Below are 27647 nucleotides of genomic sequence, written 5' to 3' on the forward strand. Positions count from 1 at the left end.
CAACAATGTGTTTTTTTGACATGTCTGATTCCACCAATGGAGGGAGTTTCAGTTTGTTCCACGACTGCATTTCACACACTGCCTGTGTTTGTATCTCTGTCACTGCAGGACCAACATGGAGCAAGAAGTCAGCGCTCTCAGGAGGCCGACAAACCTCACAGAAGAAAGGGAGAGAAAACCTACAGCTGTGATGAGTGCGGGAAGGATTTTACCCGGGCTGGAGACTTAAAAAGACACCAAGTCATCCACAGTGGAGTTAAACCTTACAGCTGTGACTTGTGTGGAAAGTCTTTTACCCACGCTGGAAACTTAAAAAAACACCAACTCATCCACAGTGGATTTAAACCTTACAGCTGCGACTTGTGTGGAAAGTCTTTTACCCAGACTGGACACTTAAAAAGACACCAAGTCATCCACAGTGGAGTTAAACCTTACAGCTGTGACTTGTGTGGAAAGTCTTTTACCCACGCTGGAAACTTAAAAAAACACCAACTCATCCACAGTGGATTTAAACCTTACAGCTGCGACTTGTGTGGAAAGTCTTTTACCCAGACTGGACACTTAAAAAAACACCAACTCATCCACAGTGAAGTTAAACCTCACAGCTGTGACTTGTGTGGAAAGTCTTTTACCCAGGCTGGACACTTAAAAAAACACCAACTCATCCACACTGGAGTTAAACCTTACAACTGTGACTTGTGTGGAAAGTCTTTTACCCAGGCTGGACACTTAAAAACACACCAACTCATCCACACTGGAGTTAAACCTTACAACTGTGACTTGTGTGGGAAGGATTTTACCTGGGCTCTAACCCTAAAAAAACACCAACTCATCCACAGTGGAGTTAAACCATACAGCTGTGACTTGTGTGGAAAGTCTTTTACCCAGGCTGGAAACTTAAAAGCACACCAACTCATCCACACTGGAGTTAAACCTTACAGCTGTGACTTGTGTGGGAAGGATTTTACCTGGGCTCTAAGCCTAAAAAAACACCAAGTCATCCACAGTGGAGTTAAACCTTACATCTGTGACTTGTGTGGAAAGTCTTTTACCCAGGCTGGAAACTTAAAAACACACAAACTCATCCACAGTGGAGTTAAAGCGTACAACTGTGACCTGTGTGGAAAGTCTTTTACCCATGCTGGAAGCTTAAAAACACACCAACTCATCCACAGTGGATTTAAACCTTACAACTGTGACTTGTGTGGAAAGTCTTTTACCCAGGCTGGAAACTTAAAAACACACAAACTCATCCACAGTGGAGTTAAAGCGTACAACTGTGACCTGTGTGGAAAGTCTTTTACCCATGCTGGACACTTAAAAAACCACCAAATCATCCACAGTGAAGTTAAAGCCTACAGCTGTGACTTGTGTGGAAAGTCTTTTAAATTTCCACATCAGCTGAATAAACACCAACAGATCCACACAAGGAAGTAACTCTACAAGTGCAGTTACTGTGAGGTATGTATTTAGTTTTATCTTGTAATTGTAACCTGATTGCTTGGAACAAGTCTGATCAGTAAACTTATGGAGTTATACTGAATGAACTGTTTTGAAAAATGAAGACTCATTTTCACTCAGTAAGCTGAGTGTTATAATGTAAACAGTAAAATGTAATTGGACGTTGGCAGAGATGCTCTTTGTTTCAGGCGACGTTCAGGATAAAAACGTTGAAGGAATTCCCTGACTTACAATGTCTTTGTTTAGAAGTGGAGCGACGCACATGGATCCATTTCTCAACCCTGTCGTCACTGTGGTGGTGGGAAAGAGTTTCTCTGTGATCTTTGTGGAAAAACTTCCAATCATCAACGGGACCTAAAACCACATCAACGTAGCCACACTGGAGACAAAATGAACTACTGCAAAGAATGTGGGAGAGGCTTCCACACACCAAATACATTAAAATACATGAACTCTTCCACAGTGGGGTCAAAAAGCACATCTGTGACCAGTGTGGGTCATCCTTCACCACTGGACGTGAGCTCAATGAAAAAGCATAAGGGAATCCACACAGGAGAGACACCATACAAGTGCAGACACTGTGACAAAAGCTTCTCACAATCAGGTCATCGTAACAAACATGAACGTACACACATGGAGGTGAACTTCAGCTGTGACCAGTGTGACAAGAGCTTCAGGAATCTCAGTTCATACTCCGAACACAAACGATCCCACACTGTAAATAAACTGTTTCACTGTTACCAATGTGCAAAAACCTTCACTTCATTATCTGCTCTGTGCAAACATCAGCCTGATTATGCAGGACTGAAATCACTGGATCACAATGAATCTGAAGAGAGAGAAAGATCCTCTTCTGGTTTCAGGCTCAGACTTAAAAACCTTGAGATCAGGCTCCACAGAGTTCAGATGGAATCTCCTGTAAAGAGTGTCAGCTGATGTCACACTTGGATCTGATGAGGTAGCTCTGATTTCTGGAGCTGCAGTGAATAATCCTGAATGTTACATTTAGGAAGCTGCATGTATAGATATGCATATCAATTTTATTTTTTTTTCCTTTGAGGGATTTTAATTCTCTAAAATGTTATCGCTGTTACATTTTATTCTTTGTTTATTAGGACACAGTAGTGTTTAGTAGTTGTATTCATTTTATGTGTTACCTAAGTTAAATTTCAATCCTTCCTTCATATTTAATCTTTTGCTGTGGTAAAATCTTCTCTTAAGTAATTTTCTCCCAAAACTACAAATGTTTTCACAGCAGTTGCTCTTAAAACCTCCAAAATGAACTAAATCTGTCCACCAGCTTTGAAACAACACCTGCTGTGACTTTATGTCCAGAAAAAAGAAACTCAAGCTAAACTGGTTTTGGGCTGTATTTCCATATAATACCAGTTTGTACCTGAAGATGAAGCAGTGAGTCAGTGTAACCTTTATTTAATTAGGCAAAGACCACATTCATATTCACAGTGGCAGCAAAGAAATGTTGAAAGTTATAAACAGCAGCACACATCAGGACCAATTTAAAGATCACAGGTGACTACTTTTACTTAATTCAAATTCCTTCAAATTTTGGCTTCTCCTTTCACTTTAGTGTATTTACTGTATCCTTGAAGTCCACATGTTGTTTTTTAATGACTTCATTTTGATCCACATGTTCTGCAGCTGTTTCCCTGTTGATTTGACGTTTGTATTATGAAATCCTGATAATATTAAAGTGTTAGTTATATTTGATGAACTCTGTGTAAAGTTTGTGTTATTAAACAGTTTGGTGTGAAAATGAAGAAATTGTCTCAGAACAAGTAGTTTGAGCCATGATTTCAGATTCAAACTAATTTAACTGTTTTCAGTGGTACATGTGGAGGTTTATCAGAGGAGGCGACTTGGCTGTTCTCCACTCACACAGAACAGGGTTCCTGCAGCTAATTAAACACTCTGAAATGATCTTCAAGGACCAAAATATTTGATTTTTCTCAAAAACGTGCTGTGGGCATGACGCTTTTAGAGCGTGTGTTTAAGATGCATTGTGATTAACATCTCACACATTCCAATAAAGCAGATGTTCCTGCATTGCAACAGCGCTTTGCAGATGTGTTCTCCCCCTTGCCCATGTGCACGACTCTCATGGAGCACCACTTTGAAACACAGCTGATTGGCAGATTCCCTTGTCTGCAGAGTCCAAAGATAAAAACGGCCTCCTCCACTCTGTGTGGTTTGTACCAATTCGTCACACTTCCGTTTGGCTTGTTTGAAGCCCCGGCCAGTTTTCAGCACTTCCTGTAGCGATAGCTGTGTCCTCACACTGCATATGCTGTTTCTTACCTGGATGATGTCATCATTCATAGTGATACCTCGGTGGAGCATGTGCAGTGGTTGGTCACAGTCCTGGATTCCCTGAGGCAGGCAGTGCTGATGGCAAACCCGAAGAAGTGTGTGGTTGGAGGGAGGTACAGAGTTTTTTGGTACAATTTTGAGACCCCATTTGGAGGCTGATTACACCACAGCGACGTGATGAAGGCTGTCCCAATTCCAAATGCGGCCGGAAATGCGCACTTCATTTCCCCGGACTTGAAGGAGTCAGGTGTATCATTCGTGGACTACAGGAGGAATGCTGACCCACATCCACCCATCCACATTAAGGGGACAGCTGTGGAGCGTGTGAGCAGCTTCAAGTTCCTGGGAGTCCACATCTCCGAGGATCTCACCTGGACGACCAACTGCTCCAAGCTGGTCAAGAAGGCTCACCAACGCCTCGTCTTCTTGAGGACTCTGAGGAAGAACCACCTGTCCTCAGACATCCTGGTGAACTTCTATCGCTGCACCATCGAGAGCATCCTGACCAACTGTATAACAGTCTGGTACGGGAACTGCTCTGCCTCGGACCGGAAGGCGTTGCAGAGGGTCGTGAAAACTGCCCAGCGCATCGCCGGAGCACCACTTCCTGCCATAAAAGACATCTACAGGAAGCGGTGTCTGAAAAGGGCTGGGAAAATCATCAAAGACCCCAGTCACCCATCACATGGACTCTTCACCCTCCTGCCCTCTGGGAGGCGCCACAGGAGCCTCCGGACTAAGACCACCAGGTACCGGAACAGCTTCTTCCCCACAGCTGTCAGACTCCTGAACTCTGCCTCCTGACATCTGACCCACGTTAAACTCATGGACTGAACATACACGCACCCACAATGGACAACTGTACCCTCAAACACACAATAATAACATGGACTGAACCACCACTCACAACCACTAGCACTTTATATAGCCTCTGTAGAATTATCCACATATCTCACTTATCTTAACTGCACTACTGTATAGCTCTGTGTAAATAATCATTCTGTACATTCGATAATTTTTAACCCTGCAACTGTTTGCAGCTTGCATAGTTCCCATTTCTGTATAGCTGTATATCTCAGATTTCTGTAAAGTTGTTTATTTCATATTCTGTATAGTTTTTCATATTTTTATCCTGTTCATAGCCTGTACATAGCTTGTACTCACTACAGCCTGTACATACTTATAGTTATAGAATATTCACAACATACTTCATACCATGTACATTATAACATAATAGACCCATTTCTGTAATATACTCACATATCTATATTATTGCTAATATATATTGTAATATATCTATATCACTAAAGCACTTCTGGATGGATGCAAACTGCATTTCGTTGCCCTGTACCTGTGCATGTGCAATGACAATAAAGTTGAATTCTATTCTATTCATTCGTGGCGCAACATATCCCAGAATTCATAGCGCAGCCTTTACTGTGGCTAATAAAAAAAAAAGGCAGATGGCAGAAGCATGGTGGCTGAAGAGTAAACTTTTGAGTATTGAATTTTTCAACCTCATCAGTTAACGCTGTCCATGCAGATATTATAGATTTGTAAATGATTAGCTAACAATCTTGTCAACACAAAGTTCTTTATTGACAGGCAGTGGGGAGAGGGGACACCTGGGCAGTGTATTTACTGCATATAATGTGTTATCAACCTTTTCATCTTTTCTCATTACCCACAGCTGCCTCCACTTCTGTTGGGCTTAGGCTACTCACTAGGGCTGGGTATCATCACTGATTTCTATAATTGATTTGATTAAATTCAATTTTGACTCAGTAACTGTTTCAAAGTAACTGAGAATAAAACACAAAACAACAGCAAGCTAAGCATTTTTCAATTTGGCATAATTTAAAGAAAAAATGTATTAAGCAGAAAAAATTTAGCTTTCTTTTGGCCAGAGAGGAACAAAAGCTGCAGCTCAGAATCAGTTAGATGTTGACTTTCTGCCCCGACGGCGTGTCCGTGTTCATGTCGCCGGGTGAGAAACACGACATGTCACTGATGCATCGGGTCCGCGCTTTGTGTTCATGTCTTTGTGTGGAATCTGTTCACTTGCTCTCATTTATTGTTTGTTTGGTGGTCATTGTAATAGTTTTGTGAGCGCCTGGCGTTTCTGGCAAAATACATAGAATAAATGACTGAATGAATAAATGGAGCTGCTACAGAAAAAGCACGATCTCCTCTAAGTTTATGCTCAGTCCTGGGTACATTCAGGAACAGCTGATCAGCTGATTTGAGAGACGTGGGCGCTTCATTGATACAGAGAAAAACCCAACAATCATATGACCCCCTATGAGCAAGCACTTTGGCGACAGTGGGAAGGAAAAACTCCTTTTCGACAGGGTGATATGGTACTACAAGGTCATTAAGATAAGATGGGGCCTGATTATTTAAGACCTTGTATGTGAGGAGCAGGATTTTGAATTCAATTCTGGATTTAACAGGAAGGCAATGAAGGGAAGCCAAAACAGAAGAAATCTCTCTCTTTCTAGTCCCTGTCAGGACTCTTGCTGCAGCATTTTGGATTAGTTGAAGGCTTTTCAGCAAGTTTTTTGGACATCCTGATAATAATGAATTATAGTAGTCCAGCCTGGAAGTAATAAATGCATGAACTAGCTTTTCAGCATCACTCTGAGACAGGATATTTCTAATTTTAGAGATGTTGCGCAAATGGAAGAACGCAGTCTTACATATTTATTTAATATGTGCGTTGAAGGACATGTCCTGGTCAAAAGTGACTCCAAGGTTCATCACAATGTTACTGGAGGCCAAGGTAATGCCATCCAGCGTAAGAATCTGGTTAGATACCATAGTTCTAAGATTTTCAGGGCTGAGTACAATAACCTCAGTTTTATCTGAATTAAGAAGCAGAAAGTTAGCAGCTGTTAGTGGAAAATGATTCTATGTTTCTTTACCTTCTTTTAAATGTACAAAGATGCCCTTTGTCTGCCCTTTGCCTATGGTTAGATTAGTTTAGAATTATCCTTTTAGACTTTCTCAACAAAGACATATTGTTTTGGGACATATTGTTTTAGATTGTTTTATCTCTCACAGCTTTCTCCCAGCTCTCTGCTGACGAGACTAGCGCCACATATGGAGTTGTTTATTTTATCGGTTTATTATTTTCTTATCCTGTTCTCACTGTCTCTGTCATTTGTGCCTATAAAAATGCCAAGCCTCTGTTCATGGGTGTGAGTTGTTTTAACAGCTTACCCGTGCGCACGTTAAAGCATCAAAAGTAATCTTGTCTCATTGTGTCTTTATTTCTCCTGGGTCTTTTGCAGAGTTTTCCCCCAACAGCGGCCATCCAGGTCTTTATGTCTTTAAGACATTCCTGCAGTTTAAGTAATTGGTATGTGTTATCTAGCTCCATAGATAGACAGAGCTGGGTGTCATCTGCATACCAGTGAAAATATATAGAATAGAATAATCCTCAAGGGGAAATTTGGTATGCTATGTCTTCTAATGAAACTGCCTAAGGGAAGCATGTATAATGTAAACAGAATTGGTCCTAGCACTGAACCCTGTGGAACACCATAATTAACCTCAGTGTGTGAAGAGGACTCTCCATTTACATGTACAAATTGGAGTCTATTAGATAGATATGATACAAACCACTGCAGCGCAGTACTTGTAATACCTACAGCATGTTCTAATCGTTCTGATAGGATATTATGGTCAACAGCATCGAACGCTGCACTAAGGTCTAGCAGGACAAGCACAGAGAAGAGTCCACTGTCAGAGGCTATAAGAAAATCATTTGTAACCTTCACTAAAGCTGTTTCTGTGCTGTGCTGAGCTCTGAAACCTGACTGAAACTCTTCAAATAAACCATTCCTCTGCAGATGATCTGTTAGCTGTTTGACAACTACTCTTTCAAGGATTTTTGATATGAAAGGAAGGTTGGAGATTGGCCTATAATTAGCTAAGATTGCTGGGTCTAGAGATGCTTTTTAAGTAAAGGTTTAACTACAGCCAGCTTGAAGGCCTGTGGTACATAGCTGATTATTAGAGATAGGTTGATCATATTTAAGATCGAAGAATTAATTAATGGCAGGACTTCTTTGAGCAGTTTTGTAGGAATGGGGTCTAAAAGACACATTGATGGTTTGGAGGAAGTAATTATTGAAGTTAACTCAGAAAGATCAATTGGAGAAAAACAGTCAAACTTAACATCAATGGTATTAAGAGTAGCTGTAGATAATATTACATCTGTGGGATGGTTATTGGTCATTTTTTCTCTAATGATAAAAATTTTATTTGTGAAGTTCATGAAGTCATTACTAGTTAACGTTAAAGGGATGGTTGGCTCAACAGAGCTCTGACTTTTTGTCAGCCTGGCTACAGTGCTGAAGAGAAACCTGGGGTTGTTTTTATTTTCTTCAATCAGTGATGAATAGTAAGATGTTCTGGCTTTGCGGAGGGCTTTCTTATAAAGCAGCAAACTATTTCTCCAGGCTAAATGATGATCCTCTAAATTTGTGACACGCCATTTCCTCTCCAGCTTACAAGTCATCTGCTTTAGGGTACGTGTTTGAGAATTATACCACAGAGTCAGGTACTTCTGATTAGAAACCTTAGTTTTCACCGGAGCTACAGTATCCAGAGTTGTACGTAGTGAGGAGGTGAAATTATTAACAAGATAATCGACCTCTGTTGGAGTCGTATTCAGATAGCTGCTCTGCTCTATGTTGGTACAGGGCATTGGAGATGATAACAGTGGGTGGATTATATTCTTAAACTTTCAGAAAGACATCTACTGTGATAAAATCTACTCTCCTCTGCTGTGTAATCAATTATTGTAAATGTTATCAGGAAATGATCAGACAGGAGAGGGTTTTCAGGAAACACTGTTAAATGTTCAGTTTCTATGCTATATGTTAAAACAAGATCTAGAGTGTGATTAAAGTGGTGGGTGGGTTCTTTTACATTTTGAGAGAAGCAAATTGAGTCTAATAACAGATTAAATGCCATGTTGAGGCTGTCATTTTTAGCATCTACATGGATGTTAAAATCACCCACAATAATTATTTTATCTGAGCTCAGAACTAAATTAGATATAAAGTCTGAGAAATCAGACAGAAACTCTGTGTAAGGCCCAGGTGGACGATTGATGATAACAAGCAAGACTGGTTTCTGAGTTTTACAGCTGGGGTGGACAATGTTAAGCATCAGGCTTTCAAATGAATTAAAAGTCTGTCTTGGTCTTTCATTAATTAATAGGCTGGTGTGAAAAATTGCTGCCACACCGCCCCCTCGGCCTGTGCTTCGAGATTTCTGGTAGTTAGAATGACTCGGGGGTGTTGATTCATTTAAACTAGCATAATCATCCTGCTGCAACCAGGTTTCTGTAAGGCAGAGTAAATCAATTTGTTGATCAATTATTAAGTCATTGTGAAATGCACTATACACAGGTACTCACACACACAGGTCTTTATCACCAGGTTCCACATTTATTTACAGTTTTCCGAGGTTATGACTGAACACAGTCTGACAGCTGTCGGTCCCAGCTGATTTCCCTCTCCCTCCGCTCCTCTCCGTCTCACTATAAAAAGGGAAGGAAACCATTATCAGTCCAAATCGCCGTCAGCTGTTCTCACCGGCATCTCCAGCACCGCCCCGTTGAGCCCACTGCACCACTCCTCCCCTGCAGCCGCGCCCGGGACCACACCTCCGCCACAGTCATCTACTAACAGAGACTTGGAGGAGAGAGACCTAATATTTAATAATTAATCCACATTTCACTGTTTTACTCTTTGGTTCAGACGTGGATACTGTATTGTTCTTTCTTTGTGATTGTTTATGTTTAAGTTGTTTGTTGCTGGTTTTAGTTTGTTTTTTGTCTTTTTGGGAGCTGACACAGTCTCTATGGAGACGGGGGGGGGGGGGGGGGGTTTGGGGGGGGTAGCAGGAACAGAGAAGCTGCAGAGAGGCGTGTAAGACTGCAACTCTGCTTCCTGGTCCCAACTCTGGATAGTCATATTTTGGGGGATTTAATAAATTTGTCCATATTTCTAGAAATGAGAGCTGCTCCATCCAAAGTGGGACGGATGCCGTCTCTCCTAACAAGACCAGGTTTCCTCCAGAAGGTTTGCCAATTATCTATGAAGACCACATCGTTTCTGGGACACCACTCAGACAGCCAGCAATTTAAGGAGAACATGCGGCTAAACATGTCATTCCTGGTCTGACTGGGGAGGGGACCAGAGAAAACTACAGAGTCCAACATTGTTTTGGCAAAGTTACACACCGATTCAATATTGATTTTAGTGACCTCCGATTGGCGTAACCAGGTGTCATTACTGCAATATGTCAGTAAACACTTTTAAAAGGGCTGATTCAGTGCTATGAAAGGGTTTAAAAATAGATTGGAAAACCTGTAAAACATTTTGCTTTTCCAGGAAGGTCATTCATTGACTGTGAACTCTCTTTTCAAGAATTTTGGAAAGAAAAGGTAGTTAGAAGATAGGCCTGTAATTTGCAAGATTCGTAGGATCAAGAACAGGTTTTTAATCAGGAGTTTGACTACAGCATGTTTACAATCTTTAGGGACTACACCTGACATCAAACTATGGTTTACCAGCTTGAGAACCAAAGGTCCAACTGTAGGTAACACCTCTTATAAGAGTCGAGGAGGGACAGCATCATTTGGAGACCCTGAAGGCTTAAAACGATCAACAGTCTCCCTTAACCCTTTAAAGCCGGTCGGAGCGGGCACGCTCCCTTTTGCATAACTATTTTTAAATCCCAGTAGCACTGGAACCATGAAAGTTAGCGCAATAATTTTTTTTGCATATGAAACCGGAGGAGTTGTACTTACATCTTATGCCATCAGCTTGTCCTCGGTCACAGTTTCCTTCCACATAAAGCTTTGCAAAAATTGCATAAAAAGCACTTGCAGCAACAAAAACATAATATTCCAGAAACAGGCTTTGCCGATCCAATCAGCTTTTCGTAACACTTCCTACGTCCATCAGCGCGAACTATCACATATGCGCCATGACCTGCCCAAAACCGGAAGTGACGTCATTTTCACAGAAATTTAGTTCTTTACCATCAGGGCCTTGTAAGCCTATACTGGTGTTTTTAAAAGTTATGTTTGACTTTATGACTTTCTGTGTCGTTTCTGGGATGCTTAGGATACATATTGCACTGCTGGAAATAGTTTATTTTGATGCATATGCTATTTATTTTTGCAAATTTGCATTATAATACTTATTTTCGTTGTTTTTTTTTTTTGCAGTATATAAAAATTGGTGAATATCAAAAATAAAACTATGAAGACACTCATAGTCTTCATAGACAACTCTGTCGTTCAGCTACTAATTGGTGCTGCTCGGGTCAAAGTCGGGGCTGTATCAAGACACGAGGACTAAACCCCAATTCAACCAGACCCAGAACTGATCTGGAATTAAAACAGGACTACAACAGTTTAAAATCAGGACTACTTAGGATTTAACCAAGACAGAACCAGAATCAGAACTAGATGATAGTAGCACTAAAAATCATCATAGACCTGCACTGCACCTTTTTTTTAATTCTACCAAAGTACACTCTCCCTCTCTGTTTCTCTCTCTCTCTCGCTGTTCCTCTTTCTCCCTCTTTGTTCTGACAATCAAGCCAAACACCAACATCATCAAATATACAGTTGAAACCAGATATTTACATACTCTTCAGATAGGAGAGGAGAGATGCATCAGTGCAAACTGTTTCATCCTTTAAACCTAAACTCTGTGAACAGTTGACTGTTCGATGTGCTAAAGAACAGAAAACATTATTTCCCATCAGACCATGAGCAACATTCAGGCATGTAACACAGTAACACTTTTATTTTTTACATATTCAGCAGAAAGAGTTAGCTGTGTGCACTATAAAAAATTAAGAAGCGTAATTCATTTCTGCTTGGTTTCACATAAACTGTATTATTAAGGAACAATAAGTGGGGCTCACCTCAAAACTATCAGTATAAGATCTGACTGGAGAGTTTTAGGACAGAGCCAAACTTTTGGAACTGAAATAACAACTTTGAGCGGATCAGAGACTTGTTTTGATAACATCTCCCCCTAAAACAATAAACTGTCCTCACTATCACAACCACAGCAGGAACAAGACAGGATTCTGTGGTAGATTTTGTGCAATTTGTAGTAAATTGTGCACCACAGACTTTGTAATTTACATTTGTGTCACTCATTTAAATCTTCTTCTCTTGGAAGTGAAACACATTTACAAACACATTTGTCATAACTTTGAGTCACAAACTGACACTGAGTCTCTTCAGTAAATCCAGCAGCTTTTTAACATCAAAAGATGTCTTTGAGCTGCTGCAGATGTTAGTAAATCTGACCCTAAAGGTTCCTTCTTCTTTAAAATTTTCTTCAAAACTTTGTAATGAAAGGATATTTTTAACAGGCTGTTCTCGTTTATATGACCTCCATAAAACAACAGGGTTAGAACACATTGTGACGAAGTAAGATGTTTGTTTTGTAGTCCATCTTCTGCACAATGTAGTTTCAACAGGCGGACATCCGGTGTCACATCGCTCCTCTCTTTCCCTGAGTCCTTAACAAATATCCTTCCCACGATGAAGTTTTCATCGAGGCCAAGGAAAAGAGTTTAGGAAAAGGAGATAGGCGCTACTTTTGAAATAACACCCCACGTGGTTACCTTGTGACGCTGAGTCACGTGACCTCGCAGCAACAAATCACAGCAGAGCCGGAAAAGGAGGCGGCGCAAAGTGTCTGTGCAGGAGAGGAGAGTTGAGCAGAGAGAGCTGCTTTTTCATGAAACGGGAGTAAAGTAGTGAACTTACAGGAACATATAACACTACCAACGTTTGGATCGATGTCTGCATCGATCTGCACACCCTTGTGTCCTGGATTGTAGCTGAGATCAGCGTGAACCACGTGGGTCTCTGCTCCCTGATCTGTTTCCTGTGTTTGGAAAGACTTCCAGCGGGGCAGTCTGCCTCTCCCCACCGCAGGGAAAAGGGTAACACCACCTGGGTCTGGGTGCAGTTCCCCCCTCCAGGGGCAAGGGTGCCTAGACCCGGTTCGTAGAGTACGCTTGGGGAGTGTGATCGTGTATACAGCGTCTCTTTATGTCTGTCTCCACGTTGGTTGAGTGTGGAGTAAGTGCATATGAGAGCATGAGGGGGGGAATGGATGTTTGTATCTGTGTGTGTCTGTATGTCTGTGTCCATATGTCAGGTTGGGTATCAGACGCCACCTCTCTGGGGACATCTCAGGCCCTCCAAGGTTTGGAGGCCTATCTCCCCCCACCACCACTTCCCCTGCCAGTGGCGGACTCCCTCAGACATCGGTGCGTTGGTGGTTCTTTGTGTCTGGGGATGGGCGTCCAGGTACACGCCGGCTCACTCCTTGGCGGCCGCTTATCGGGGCCTGGAGCCTGGGGCTCGCTCGGGCCACTTCGGAGGTGGGGTGCCCCCGGCCTCTCGGCATACATGAATGCATATATGCATCCACACAAAGTCCACCTTTAGTGCTTTGTTTGACGCCCCCCCCCCCCCCCCCCGTGCATTACCATGGCAACACTCCATCATCCTACCACAGATGCTCTGTTCAGTGGCCTGTAGAGATTGAAAATGTGACGTCATTCAGGGGTAAAACTACAAAGAATTGTAGGTACAAGTGGCAAGCGGTACTAGCGCACGCAGGCTTTCACGTGAAAACAGTCACACAGCGATAAAAAGAAACACAAAAAATGGCAAGAAGCTGTTGTATTATTAACTGCAATAGTCACATGACAGCCATGGGAAGCCGACGGGTAAAGAGATTGTTATCGGATTCCGTCGTGGAAGAGAAATTGTTTAAGCCATAGGTGTCAAACTCTGGCCCGCGGGCCAAATTTGGCCCGCAGCCTAATTACATTTGGCCCGCGAAGCCATACCAAATTATTATTAGAGCTGGCCTACTGGTATTATACGTATATATATTGTTTAGTATTAAGCTTTGCTTGTTCCATATCCAGTTTTTCAGCAAAACGTGTTTGAGTCCATAAGAAAATATTCATTCTTATATCTGGAGGAATAAATATATTTCAATAAATATTAACGTTAGCCCGCGACTTTGTTCCAGTTTTGAATTTTGGCCCACTGTGTATTTGAGTTTGACACCCCTGGTTTAAGCCATGTTTCCAAAATAACAAATAGCCTCAATGGCCTCAATTGCAGCCATTCAAAGACCAAATATAACGTCTCAGAACACTCCAGCTCACATGTTAGTCTGCTCCAAGCATTTCCACAAAGGTAAGTCTTCTGTTGTAGTTATTACGTAATTTATCATAACATAATTGTTGATGTAGGTTATAAATAAGTCTTAATTTGAATTGAATTCATTGCGCTGTGCTGCTTTGTTCACTGTGGCTTTGCGGGCTAAAGTTTGTTGAGTTTTGTAGGAAAACCAGCCTACAAAATGCTGGAATGCGATCCAGACTGGGCCCCCTCTATCAACCTGGGTCATACCGAGTTTAAAGCTGCTACAACAGCGAGATTTGATCGGTTAAGAGAGAGAGCGATATCAAAACAGCCACGAAAAGTCCCACATATATGTGCCCAAGTGTTGTACTGAAGCAATCAAGTGATGAATAACTGTTTTCCAGTATGTTGTTTTGCAATGTTTTTTTTTTTTGTTGCATTGTTGATTTGTCTTTCACCAAAGCAGCTGATAAAGCATAATCAAATACAATTTTGCCTCTTTCTTGTAAGACTCTATAATAGAATGAAACAATAATGCCAGTTATAAATAAAGACAATACATTGAATGAATTACAAAACACTCATTCTATTTCTATTAGATCTGAAAATGTTGTGTAATACTACAACCTGAAACGACAAATAGATGCGTTTGCCTGTACAGGAGATAAAAGAAAAAAGGAACAACAGCTGTGAAGTGGAATAGTCCAAATCACCAAAGTAAACTGGACCTGGGCTTGTTGCAGGGATCTGAAGTTACTAAACATTTTGTGAGTGTATGCACTCACACTTAGGACCATATAATAATAAATATGTGCGTTATGAAAGTTGGGCAGCACGCTAACGTCCTTACTCCACTCTGTATGTTCGTATGGGTCTGACCCTTTCAATCCTTTGATTTTTTCCTCGTCCTTTTTTTTGCCTTTTCATCAAGTCTGTCTTTGTACGGACCTGCCGTGTTCTCCGTCGTTTTGTACATCACTGTTTTTGGGGCAAATAAAATGTAAGTAGGGATTAAAACCGCAGAATTAATGATTACCGGTGTTGGAAATGCTAGCGGTTGATGCAGTGTTTTGATTTTGTTGCCACGGGTACCCACAAAGCAATGCGCGAAAGTCACGTGGTCTGTCAATCTCTATACACATGATAAATTAACATTTTATCATAAGACAGGAATAAGACTGTGCAGAGGAGTAATTTCTATGCACGGTTGACGGAGTAAACTGTGGACATTCACATGTGACCTTTGGACAAGTTGGGACATTTGATCAGTTGATCTTTCCCGTATGTATAAACACAGCAAGAAACAGTCCCTCACATGTGTTCAGACTACTGGAAATACATCACACAAACACACACACTTGTTCACCACACTGCTATCTGCTAATTCAGTAGCATAGATACTGTACTATGGGGATGGCAGGTTAAAGTTGGATTATATTTTCATATGAACCTCTATGAGATGTAGAAGGGTTTAGGGCTACAGTGCAAATGTAAGATTGTTTGTTTCTGGGCAGGATTAAAGACAGAGAACAGAATCAGCATTGAAAACAGCTGCAAAATGTCAGAGTGGTGGGTTATTTGTGGGTGTTTTGTTTTCAAATTCAAAATTCAAATTTTATTTTAAGTTAAGTTTTACTTAACTTTGCTTTTTTTTTTTCTTGAAAAACAAAATCTGTGAGCAAATTAATACTTTTAGTTATTGGACTTGGACATGAGGTCAAGTTCTTTCTCTACTGGTGACCTGCTTTATTGTAGAGCTGTTTGCAGTGAAAGGTGATAACAGATAACAGAGACAAAAAGGATACAGCAAATAGAGGATAGTGGAAGATGGATTGAAGATTTTCAAAAACAAAGTCCACAATTTCAGTGTGTGTAAAGAAAAACAAAACATAAGAATGTAGAACAATGAGAGCGACGCGTTTAACACTAGAATTACTGACCCCTTTTTTTTCCTGGTGCAAGTCCCTACTACTACATTTACTAGCCCTGCTCAAATTTGCGCAAATTCCCCTGAACCTAACACCTCCTAGCACCCCGCTGAGAGGCCTTAAGCTCCATTGTTCTCCTGCTTTTGCTGTGCAAACATACCCTCCCCCAAACCCCCAACCAGGAGAGATTCAGGAGACAGGAGAGAACCAGGAGAAGGTCTTTCCTTCCAATCGTTGTCAGACTCAACAACAAAGTACCTGCAGCCTACAATACACCATATTAGTAGTAGGTTTTATGTGCAGTATTATGCAGTATTAGTTCTTGTCAATCCTTGTCACTACACTACCTGTCCATAAACATATATACAAAGCGCTATATAAATACAGGCCATTTACCATTCAGTTTAGCCTATAGAAACGAAAGTGTTTGTGTTTATGAGTGACTCTCAAACCTGCCCACTGTGCCGGTGGTGTTATTTTCTTTACAGGTCCATAAGGAGTACAGTAAATGTCTGAGTCACTCCTATTGCTGCAGCCGCACCTATATATATATATATACACTCAACAAAAATATAAACGCAACACCTTTGTTACTGCTCCCATTCCCCATGGGATGGACGTAGAGACCTAAAATTCATTCCAGATACACAATATAACCATCCCTCCCAAACAGTGGTCACAAATCAGTCCAAATGTGTGGTAGTGGGCACATCTGCCATATTGAGATAATCCATCCCACCTCACAGGTGTGCCACATCAGGATGCTGATCTGACATCATGAGTAGTGCACAGGTGTACCTCAGACTGCCCACAACAAAAGGCCACCCTGGAATGTGCAGTTTTGTCTCACAGCAAAATGCCACAGATGCCACAAGCAATGAGGGAGCGTGCAATTGGCATGCTGACAGCAGGAATGTCAACCAGATCTGTCGCCCGTGCATTGAATGTTCATTTCTCAACCATAAGCCGTCTCCACAGGCGTTTCAGAGAATATGGCAGCACATCCAACCGGCCTCACAACCGCAGACCTCGTGTAACCACACCAGCCCAGGACCTCCACATCCAGCAGGTTCACCTCCAAGATCGTCTGAGACCAGCCACCCAGACAGCTGCTGGAACAATTGGTTTGCACAACCAAACAATTTCTGCACAAACTGTCAGAAACCGTCTCAGGGACGCTCAACTGCATGCCCGTCGTCCTCATCGGGGTCTTGACCTGACTCCAGCTCGTCGCCGTAACAGACTTGTGTGGGCAAATGCTCACATTCGATGGCGTCTGGCACGTTGGAGAGGTGTGCGCTTCACGGATGAATCATGGTTCACATTGTTCAGGGCAGATGGCAGCTGAGAATGTCCCAGTTCTTGCATGGCCAGCATACTCACCGGACATGTCACCCATTGAGCATGTTCGGGATGTGCTTGACCGGCATATACGACAGCGTGTACCAGTTCCCACGAATATCCAACAACCTCGCACAGCCATTGAAGTGGAGTGGACCAACATTCCACAGGCCACAATTGACAATCTGATAGACTCCATGCGACGATGTGTTGCACTGCATGAGGCAAATGGTGGTCACACCAGATACTGACCGGTTCTATTGGGGGTCTGGGGACCCAGAACTGGTCATATATATATATATATATATATATATATATATATATATATATATATATATATATATATATATATATATATACATATATATATATACATATATATATATATATATACATATATATATACATATATATATATATATAAACTGAATGTGGAGCAACAGAGCCTTTTATCGCACAGCCACAGCGAAATGAAACAAAATCCAATATTTCTGAGCACGTCTACTGAATTTCAGTTAGACTGGCACATCCATCCATTTGTTCATCTACACAACATTTCAGATGCTTAGTCGTAATTAATTCAATTTATATAAAGTTTGTTTAAGATGTAGTTTGGAATTTTTACCTTCTTCTGCAGGGCACAGTGGAAGATAAAGATGAACATGCCCTGGAAGGCGTTGAAGGTGCTGAAAAGGTAGGCCACGATGACTGTATTCTCGTTAATGAAGAGGAGGCCAAAGGCCCATGTCAAGCCAAGTAGGAAGAGCAGAGTGATGGGCCCTAGTGCCCAGGACCTGATCGAAGCGGAGAACGAGGCATTCACTAACACTGAGTTAATGCACAGATATACTAAGACAATTTGAAATTTCTTTTTTCTTCAAAAAGGAAAATGTGTGAGTCTCACTGAATAATTTAAACTCACTTAATATTATCCGGTGGCTGGAGTCAGGTTTAAGTGCCAAAGAGTTGCGTATCATCTTGTACAAAGTGATCATGAGGAAAATGAGGTTGAGCTAAGGAAAGACGATAGGAAGAAATAAAAAAAATGCGCAGTGAGCACTCTAGTCCAAAATTACTGATTTCATATTGTTAATAACATTGGAAAATTGCATGCTGGTGAAATACTTCTGACTGCGGGATATCGAAATATGGAGGCTAATAATACAGCTTGACAGTAAAGCTAATACCATAATAACAAATGAAACAGGTCCAATGAAGCTCCAGATGAAGTAGTTATCCACTCACAGCCAGCATCTTGAGTGGCACAGAGGAGACGAGTGAGTTATGCACAACTAAACCAACAAACAACTGTACACTCACACTGAGCTCATGCACATGAATACACACACTATTTCTCTGTCTCAGCGGATGATCTTATGAAGGCTAATCATCAGGCTTTGTTCAGAGAACCCAGTCTGTGGGGAGGCGCAAGAGCCCTTCACATGGCACTGCATATTAATAATAATAATAATAATACATTTTATTTAAATAGCGCCTTTCAAAGCACCCAAGGACACTGTACAACAGATAAAAACTGGAAATATACACAATAATAAGAATAGAAGATAAAAGTTAAAACATACAGAAATTTAAGAATAGGCAATTTTAAACAAATGAGTTTTAAGGGTGGACTTAAAAAGAGAGAATGAGCTAATATTTCTGAGGTCCGGGGGTAGGGGATTCCAAAGTCGAGGGGCAGAGCAACTAAAGGCCCTCCCTCCCATTGTGATCAGACGAGCAGAGGGAACAGAGAGAGAAAGAGAAGATGAAGATCTGAGGCAGCGGGATGGGAGCTTCATCTGTAATAAGTCAGAGAGGTACGGTGGAGAGAGAGAGTGAATAGCCTTGAATGTATACAGAATTATTTTAAAATGGATGCGAAATTTGACCGGGAGCCAGTGAAGTTGCTTCAGGATTGGGGAGATGTGGTGGGTAGAAGAAGTCCTAGTAATAATACGGGCAGCAGAGTTCTGGACACGTTGGAGCTTGTTGATAGATTTTTGTGTGAGGCCAAATAATAATGAGTTGCAGTAGTCAATTCTAGAGATAACAAGATTATGGATGAGAATGGCAGTGGCGTAAGGTGTGAGGAAGGGGCGGAGGCGATTAATGTTACGGAGTTGGAAATATGCTGCACGTGTAATATTATTGATATGCGAGTTAAAGGATAATGTGCTATCGAGAATGACACCCAAGCTTTTCACAGAAGGAGAGATAGGGACCAGCGAGTTATTGATGGTGAGAGAGAAATTGTTAATTCTGGATAGCAGTCGTTTGGTGCCAACCAGAAGAAGTTCCGATTTATTGCTGTTGAGTTTAAGAAAGTTGGAGGAGAACCAAGAATTGAGTTCAGCTAGACAGAGGATAAGGGAGGGTGGAGGAAGAGTAGAGTCAGGTTTGGTAGAGAGATAGAGCTGGGTGTCATCGGCGTAGCAGTGGAACTGAATATTATATTTACGAAAAATATATCCGAGTGGAAGAAGGTAGATGATGAAGAGAAGGGGCCCGAGGACAGATCCCTGGGGCACGCCAGTGGATAAAGGAGAAAGTTGAGAAGTGAAGGATTTTAATTGAATGAACTGAGTGCGATCAGATAGATATGATTTAAACCAGGCTAGTGGAGTGTGAGAGAGACCAATAGAAGCTAATCTGCTAAGGAGAATGGGATGAGAGATGGTGTCAAAAGCTGCACTCAGATCAAGAAGAATAAGGATAGAGAGGAGACCAGAATCAGCTGCTATAAGAAGGTCGTTTGTTATTTTTATAAGAGCAGTTTCAGTGCTATGTAAAGGACGAAAGCCGGACTGGAACTGTTCGTAGAGGTTATTATCAGTTAGGTGAAGATGGACTTGTGAAGCAACTATTTTTTCAAGGATTTTTGAGAGAAATGGTAGATTGGAGATAGGACGAAAGTTATTAAAGTTGTTGGGATCTAGACCAGTTTTTTTCAGGATTGGGGTAATAGCAGCAACTTTGAAGGAAGCAGGAACAGTTCCAGTGGTGAGTGAAGAGTGAATAATAGCAGATATGAGGGGAAGGAGAGGGAGTAAGCAGGCTTTGACGAGGACAGTGGGGATAGGATCGAGCTGGCAGGTAGAAGGCTTTGATTTATGGATGAGATCAGCAATATCAGCTAAGGATGGAAGTTGAAAAACAGAGAGGAAGTGAGAAGGGGGGGAGTTAGGACAGAGAAGCTACATTGAGCATTAGGGTCCAGGTCTAAGTGTATTTTATGAATTTTATCAATAAAGAATAGCATTAGAGCATCACAGAAGTTAGATGAATAGAGATGAGCAGGGAGAGAATCAGGTGGCCTGTTAAAAGAATTGAATAGTGAGAAAAGGGTCTTGGTAGAGTTCTCACTTGAGCAGACAATAGCAGAGTAGTAAGCAGATTTGGTTTGACTAATACATTCCTGGTAAAACAGAACGTGGTTATTAAACATATCCTTATGAATAGTAAGGCCAGTTTTCTTATAGAGACGTTCAAGCTGTCGGCCTTTAGCTTTCAGTAGCCGGAGTTCAGGGGTGTACCAGGGTGCAGAGCGAGAAAAAAGTACAGTTCTGGTTTTTTGTGGAGCCAGGGAATTTAAAATACTACTAAGGCTATGATTATAAAAAAGTACCAGGTCCTCTTGAATAGCTAAATTGTTAGAAGACAAGCAGCTAGAAAAAGCAGAGGAAAGGATATCAAGATTTATATTCTTGATATTCCGGAAAGAGATAATACGGGGGTTGTTAATTACAGAGAGGGTCATGTGAACATTAAAGGAGAGAAGCAGATGGTCCGAAATTGGCAGTTCGTCAGCTGTACAGATGGAGGGGGTAAGTCCAGAGCAGCAGACTAAGTCCAAAGTGTGGCCCTTAATGTGGGTAGGGAAGTTTATGTATTGTTTAAGGCTGAAGCTGTCAAGGCAGGATAGAAGGTCCTTGGTAAGAGGATGGTCGCAATTATCCACGTGAACGTTAAAGTCACCCAGCAATATTATATTAGGGGAGACAGTAGCTAGATTGGTCAGCAGATCGGCAAAGTCACTGATAAAAACAGAATTAAATTTTGGGGGGCGGTAGATGACAGCTATTACAGTTGGGGTAGGTCCTGAAAGTTGACAAACAACAGATTCAAAGGAGCTGTACATAGGGGCGGACAGCGGCGAGACTTTCCAGTTCTCGCGATAGATTATCGCGAGGCCACCACCACGGCCGGACCCCGGGGGGGTGGAGTCGTTGAGTTGCGAAAAGTCATTGGGCTGTTGCCATGTCTCAGTCAAGCAGAAAAAGTCAAACTTACGGTCTGTTAGGAGATCCTGGATGAGATGTCCTTTGTTCGTAAGCGAACGGATATTAAGCAGGCCGAAGTTGACAGGAATACTGTCGGACTGGATGAGAGTGTTAGCCGACCTAGGCAGACCAGTCAGAACATTGTGGTCAATAGACCTGCAGGGGTTCCGTTGAGAGCGACCAGAGGTGGACCAGAAGGACTGAATTGGTTTGGAATTATCCTGATGGAAATACCGACGGGAGCCTCGATGTACGTACTTTCGGCGAGGGAGGAAGGCAATGTCCGTGTGGAAATGAAGAGCAGCCAACGGCGGAGCAGCTAAAGAGAAGCGGAGCCGGAGGAGCTCATCAGTTGTATATTGATGAAGTCCAGTGCCGAGTCGGTAGGTCGATGACATAAGGATCCAGACCCACACTGAGAGTACATAGATCCTGAAAGGCCACATCATGGACAGGAACAGCCAGGCAGGGACACCGGTGGGCCTTAGAAACAGGAGTAGGACAGAAGTCCAAAAGTCCAGAGTCCAGTAGCGTTAACGTTAGCGATAGTGGTGAGTGGCGGCCGGTGAGTAGCGGCCGCCAGTCGCGCCAGCGTTCACTCAACCGGAAAGAGGTTGACATTACATTTCCATCTGGGGGAATAGCACAATCCTACTTCTCAATCTGCAGGTGCAAAAGGCCTGTACTCACACGTACGCTTTCTTGGTCCTATAGCTCCTGTAGTCTATGGCTGCAGACATGCCCACCACCAGTGTGAGTACTCACTCTCAAAGACCTCCACCAGCATGAGATAGAGCTGCACACCCTCCAGACACATCCAGGAGAAGGCAGCCAAGAAGAAGAAATGCAGAAGGCCAGCAAAGATGGGACAGGCGATCTGAGGGTGGCAGCCATGGAGAGAGCAGAGAGAGGGAAAGGAGAAGGAGGAGGAGAGAGAAAATATGAAGTTAGAGGAGGAGATACAGTTAAGATTAAGGTATATAACTGAATGAACACCACAAGAGGATAGAACAAAGTTGCTATCTGGAAGTACTGCTGGACACTGACAAGGGAAAAATGAAAAGCTGCCCCCTGGGTTACTGGGTTGCAGTAAATGTTTTATAGAGTAGCATAATGACACAGGGCCTCAATTTCAGCTTCAAAGTCATTCAATAAAAAAGCTGAAAAAGTCGCCTGTGTTGTGCATAATGACATTTTCAAACCGGAATCTGTACAAAGTAACTAGATCTTGTCATTCAGTATCATTACAGAAATGGACACAAACACTAAGCTTTGATGCCTCAGCTGGAAATCTACATGTTAAATCACACCATAACTTATAGTGTAACAGGAAACCCCTCTAAACTCTACACCATAACTTTAAAGGTCATCAGAGTCAATCAGAGAGGTTTCTGGTTACATCATCAATTATAATCACTATATTTCTTTAGTTACAACTTTAGCTTAGTGTACTGATAAGCGATTTGTATACTGACACAGAACAAGAGGAATCGAGATGATGATTTTCCTTTGCTATTGTTTTCATGCAGTTTCTTTGTTGGGGGTACGATGCAGTCTCATGACAGCAGAGGAATAACTGCCTCATGATAGTGCTTGTTAAACTCAGCTGCACAGTAAGGTGGTTACTGGTTTGAACACCTATTATGAGGAGATTGTTTGCTCTCTACCTACCTGCAGTCCTCCAAGTACTCCAGCTTTCCTCCACAATCCAAACACACGCTCGTTTGGTAAACTGGTGAGCCTAAATTGAACGTGCATGTGAGACAGATTTCCTTTAATCGCTCACTGGAACAATGAGGTAAAAGATAAACCAGGAATCACTCAAGTAAAATCATAAATGCTTTTAAAAAGTCAAATTTAAAACCTTTACATTGCTGTAGCCTGTGGGAGGATCAGAGGCTCTGCAAAATGTGACATTTGACCCCTGTGTCTCATTCTGTCTTAAATGTTTCATTCATGGTCTTAAGTCCCAGGAAACAGAATAAAAAAATCACTCTAAAACGCTGCCGATCCTGTACAGTGTATGTTTGCAGAACAACTGGACATGTTTGTGGACACCGAACATTATTCAGTGTGATGGGCTGTTTCAGAGTCAGCGTTCCAGTGCAGCAGTGATGCAAGGTGTTGACTGATCGAGCACAACAGCTCAGTAACTTTTGTAATCAAAGCTTATCTCATCGTCTGATTGTGTGACAGGATTTAGAGAGACGTGCTCACACGAAGAGCCGCACTGAATCTGTTCTTGTTCTTTACAGTTTGTCTCAGAGAGATTAAAAAGCTCATTTTACCTTCCAGGCCGTCACCCCCAAGTTTATGTCAGTCACATGATTTTTCACTGCTCACCTCACATTTAACAGATTTGACTTGTCCATGGTCATTTGTCAACATTTCCAATTGGTTCTACAGTTATATTCATATTAAATAAAATGATTTACTACCACACAGAGACAGTTTTGGTAGTTTGGGGCCTTTACCTCCTAAGACCTGAACTCTTCCACACCATGCATTTTTAATGTCTCTTTGATATTTGGGCATATTGGGGCCTGATGAATGCAAAAACAAAGAATTACCAGATTTTTTTTTTACCTTATTTTTGTTTGTTTTTTAAATAAGAGACACATATGAGAATATTCGTTTAAAACGTTGATAGAACAGTAGCAGTATAATGTCCTCGTAAGTGGATATCAGGCCCTTGTAGAGCAAAATCGAGTACTTTGGTCTAAATAACCCAAAATGTGATGTCCACATATGTGGACGCCAGGTCCTAGGAGGTTAAAAGTTCCACACAGTCACAACCACAGTGATACTGCTCAAAATAATCCAATAATTAAAAACAAAGAAATGTCCATATCTTCACTCCTCAAAGGTTGTAAGATGATTCCACCTTTTTCTTCCTCTGCATGAACTGAAATCAGGTGATTGTAGCTCACGCTGCACAGGAGACAAAGGCATGTTTGGTGGTTTGTAATGGGAAACATTATTGCAGTGTGATCACTGAGTTTAGCGTTTTATTACTGCATTACAGACCAATACAAGTAAAAACAACACATCACATTCAACAACATCAGTAGCTGCTGTCTAGAATGTTAACTCCAGTTATTATCTATGCTTCCTGTATTCATTTAGCCTTGTTGCCTCTTTGCTCCTATTTGTCCTTTTTTCTTTCAGCTAAGACCTGATGTAAGAGGATCCATTGTGCCTGGTTCTGTTACACATCTCTAAAAACAAAACTCTGGGTGACACCAGCTCTAGATCACGAGTCGGTGTTGCTGATAGTTTCAATCGTCCATTTGTGTGGGTTTCATTGCTGCCCTGCTTTGGTTGAGCTGTCATGTTGTTACAGTCCATCACTGCAACACACCACATACACAATGATGAGGATGAATGAAAGGACTTTTCCACAAAATAAACAAAGCCTTTACCCACTGCTGTCATGAGATGATGTTGTTTACTTTGATAACATTCCTCCACAGATAACGTGCAAACAGCTCAGTTTCTCAAACTAATCGATTCGATCAAAAACACACTGTTTTGACCTGTTGGAGCTTTTGATAAGACAAGCTTCTTATTAGTGATGGCCAGCTTGAAGCTGACGCTCCGACGTGTGTGTCAAAAAACATCACATGATCAGTGACGACTGAAGCTTCCTTTAGAACGTAACTGCTTCAGTATCTGAGTCAGTGGATTATAGGGAAGTGAATCACTCTGTAGAGTGGGTAGTCATGATGAAGCAGTACACGTTAATTTGTAGACTCAAGCTGCTCTTCATATTTTTGGCCACCAGGTGTCACCAGACAGGACTGTGTTGAAGAGCTTGAAGTAATGAACCGTTTTTCAGCACAAGCTTCAGAAAGCTTCATTTGGCCATCACTTCTTATCAAAGAGTAAAACGATTAACTTTTGCGAAAGAAGCTCCAAAGGTTTTTATTTTTTATTTGTACCTAATTAAACGTCTTCTCTTGATGTTTGAGCGTCTTCTCCTCACGTGGAAATCAATGCCCGGCTGTGATTGGCTGGTTAGATGAGCTGAGGACCGCGATTGGCTCCCGGCACAGGTAAGACACGCCCATTTCCCCTCCTCGGCTGCCTGCACACCTTCTGCGAGATGATACCCGTTGAGTGGGTGTGTCGCAGGGTGGCGACTGGATCTTTCCTCAAGAGGAATCCAGGAGTCAAAGAGGGCTACCGCTTTTCTCCTCTAAAGATGGAGATGTTCTTTAAAGTGAGTCTTGCTGCGTGCGGCGATTCTCTCCGTGTGTTTTCAGTCTGAATGTTGCCGCAAACTCATCACTGATTGTGTTTTTAGGATGATGCCAACAATGATCCTCAGTGGTCAGAGGAGCAGCTGCTGGAGGCCAAACTGTGTCTGGCTGGGCTCACTATTGGTCAGTGTGAGGTGGACATAATGAGCCGCAGCACTCTGGCCATTTTTGAGATGGTGGAGAAGGCCTGGGCCACTCAGAACTGCTCCCTGGTGGACATGAAGGTAGGCTGTGCAGCAGCGCCCCCTGCTGGTTGAAGTCACATCTTGGTGCGATCACTTCTCTCCTGTAGCTGCAGCAGAACTACAACTAAGGACTTTTTCTTTGCTTCTAGATTGAATTTGGCGTCAGTGTGAAAAGTCGAGAGATTGTGCTCGCTGACGTGATTGACAACGATTCGTGGAGGCTTTGGCCAGCTGGAGATCGGAGCCAGCAAACAGACAAACAGGTGATGGACTGACTTTGATTTATTTTCATGCTGATATGAAAAAGAAACAAGCCTCAAACTTTTCTTTTCCCCTTTGTAGGTGTACAGAGAGCTGAAGGAAGTGACCCCAGAGGCAATGCAGATGGTGAAGAGGAGTTTTGAGTGGGTCTCTGAAAGGGTCAAGGTACAGCAAACAGATGCCTCTAATCTATTCTTGATCTTGTAGGAGTGTTTAGCTCTTTCTTTGCTTTGAACATCCAAACCAACAAACACTGTTTAACATCACAGAAGCCTGCAGCTGCTTTTGATGTAATTCAGGAAAAAACCAGCACAGCTGCACGATTTTTCTTTTGAGCAGGTAAAACTGACATAAAGTGATGATTCAATGGTTTCTGTGTGTCTACAGTTGCTGCTGGAGCCCCAGGCAAGCAGCAGGGTGGTGCTTTTAATGGGCTCCATCTCAGACGTGGCCCATTGTGAAAAGATAAGAAAGGCGTGCGCCTCCTACGGGATCCCCTGTGTCCTCAGAGTCACCTCGGCACACAAGGGTCCAGATGAGACGCTCCGCATTAAAGCTGAATATGAAGGTGAGCTTTAATGTTGACGTAACTGCGTCTTTGTACTGATGTGGGATTCTTTCTAATCGGATCGTTTCTTTATGCTGTGTTGCAGGTGATGGCATACCCACTGTGTTCGTGGCTGTGGCTGGGAGGAGTAACGGCCTCGGCCCAGTGATGTCTGGTAACACGGCTTACCCTGTGATCAGCTGCCCTCCTCTCACTCCAGACTGGGGACCACAAGATGTCTGGTCATCCCTCCGCATGCCAAGTGGTGAGCAGAGCTCTTTACTGTAGCGTGCAGCGTTAATCGTTCGTGCTGTTTTTGGATTTATTTATTTTTGTCCTGCAGGTCTTGGCTGCTCCACCGTGTTGTCTCCTGAAGCTTGTGCTCAGTTTGCAGCGCAGATCTTGGGGTTGAGGGACCACCTGGTGTGGTGCAAACTGAGGGCATCCATGCTCAACACCTGGGTGTCTCTCAAGCTGGCTGACAAGAAGTTACAGGCCTGCAGCCTCTGAAGAGCCCAGCGTGCATCACACTCAACAAAAGAGCTTTGGTCCATTTAGCACCCTTGAAGCGAACTGCAGGACTGAAAACGACACAATTCATTTATTGAGACCAAGTTTATAACATGGAACAGTTTCTAACAGATTTGTTATAGTTACTCATTTTAATGGAATTTTATAGAACTTTTTAATTTGTTTATTTATTTTTGCATGCATGTTGTTGCTGCCTGTGTTTTAATGGTGTCATTTTTGTAAAAATGTAAATAATCAGTGTTCCTTAAATAAAGCCAGTACGGCTGCAGGTCAGATGGATAAATACCTGCTAAAAGATCTC

General features: G+C 42.2%; 2 protein-coding genes across 8 annotated transcripts in view; both read left to right on the forward strand.

Annotated features, from left to right (window-relative positions):
* The window catches only part of LOC309694075 (uncharacterized protein), a 68604-nt gene extending 65415 nt beyond the window's left edge, over positions 1-3189 (forward strand). For 6 of the 7 annotated variants that reach the window (XM_082513818.1, XM_082513820.1, XM_082513821.1 and 3 more), the window contains 2 exons: positions 109-1461; positions 1708-3189. In XM_082513818.1, the coding sequence (XP_082369944.1) occupies positions 109-1437 (1329 nt within the window). In that variant the 3' untranslated portion in view covers positions 1438-1461; positions 1708-3189. The remainder of the gene's footprint in view (positions 1-108; positions 1462-1707) is intronic. The other variant, XR_014272786.1, reaches the window with a different exon arrangement.
* Positions 3190-25636: 22447 nt separating this feature from the next.
* On the forward strand, positions 25637-27530 carry LOC309694461 (bifunctional phosphoribosylaminoimidazole carboxylase/phosphoribosylaminoimidazole succinocarboxamide synthetase-like). The gene is made up of 7 exons (XM_082514571.1): positions 25637-25782; positions 25867-26046; positions 26157-26270; positions 26350-26433; positions 26656-26836; positions 26922-27080; positions 27159-27530. Exons 1-7 carry the CDS (start codon positions 25666-25668, stop codon positions 27323-27325), a joined length of 1002 nt encoding a protein of 333 aa, XP_082370697.1. The 5' UTR covers positions 25637-25665; the 3' UTR covers positions 27326-27530.
* The last annotated feature ends 117 nt before the right edge of the window (positions 27531-27647 follow it).

The sequence above is a fragment of the Aulonocara stuartgranti genome (genome assembly GCF_965226115.1).
Source record: "Aulonocara stuartgranti genome assembly, chromosome: 3".
Classification (NCBI taxonomy): Eukaryota; Metazoa; Chordata; class Actinopteri; order Cichliformes; family Cichlidae; genus Aulonocara; species Aulonocara stuartgranti.

What these genes read in the sequence shown, in the direction of transcription:
- LOC309694461 (XM_082514571.1), top strand. Translation starts at nt 25,666, where the DNA reads ATGATACCCGTTGAGTGGGTGTGTCGCAGGGTGGCGACTGGATCTTTC. An exon ending in AGATGGAGATGTTCTTTAAA is followed by an intron (nt 25,783 to 25,866) that starts GTGAGTCTTGCT and finishes TTGTGTTTTTAG; the next exon opens with GATGATGCCAACAATGATCC. An exon ending in CATTAAAGCTGAATATGAAG is followed by an intron (nt 26,837 to 26,921) that starts GTGAGCTTTAAT and finishes GCTGTGTTGCAG; the next exon opens with GTGATGGCATACCCACTGTG.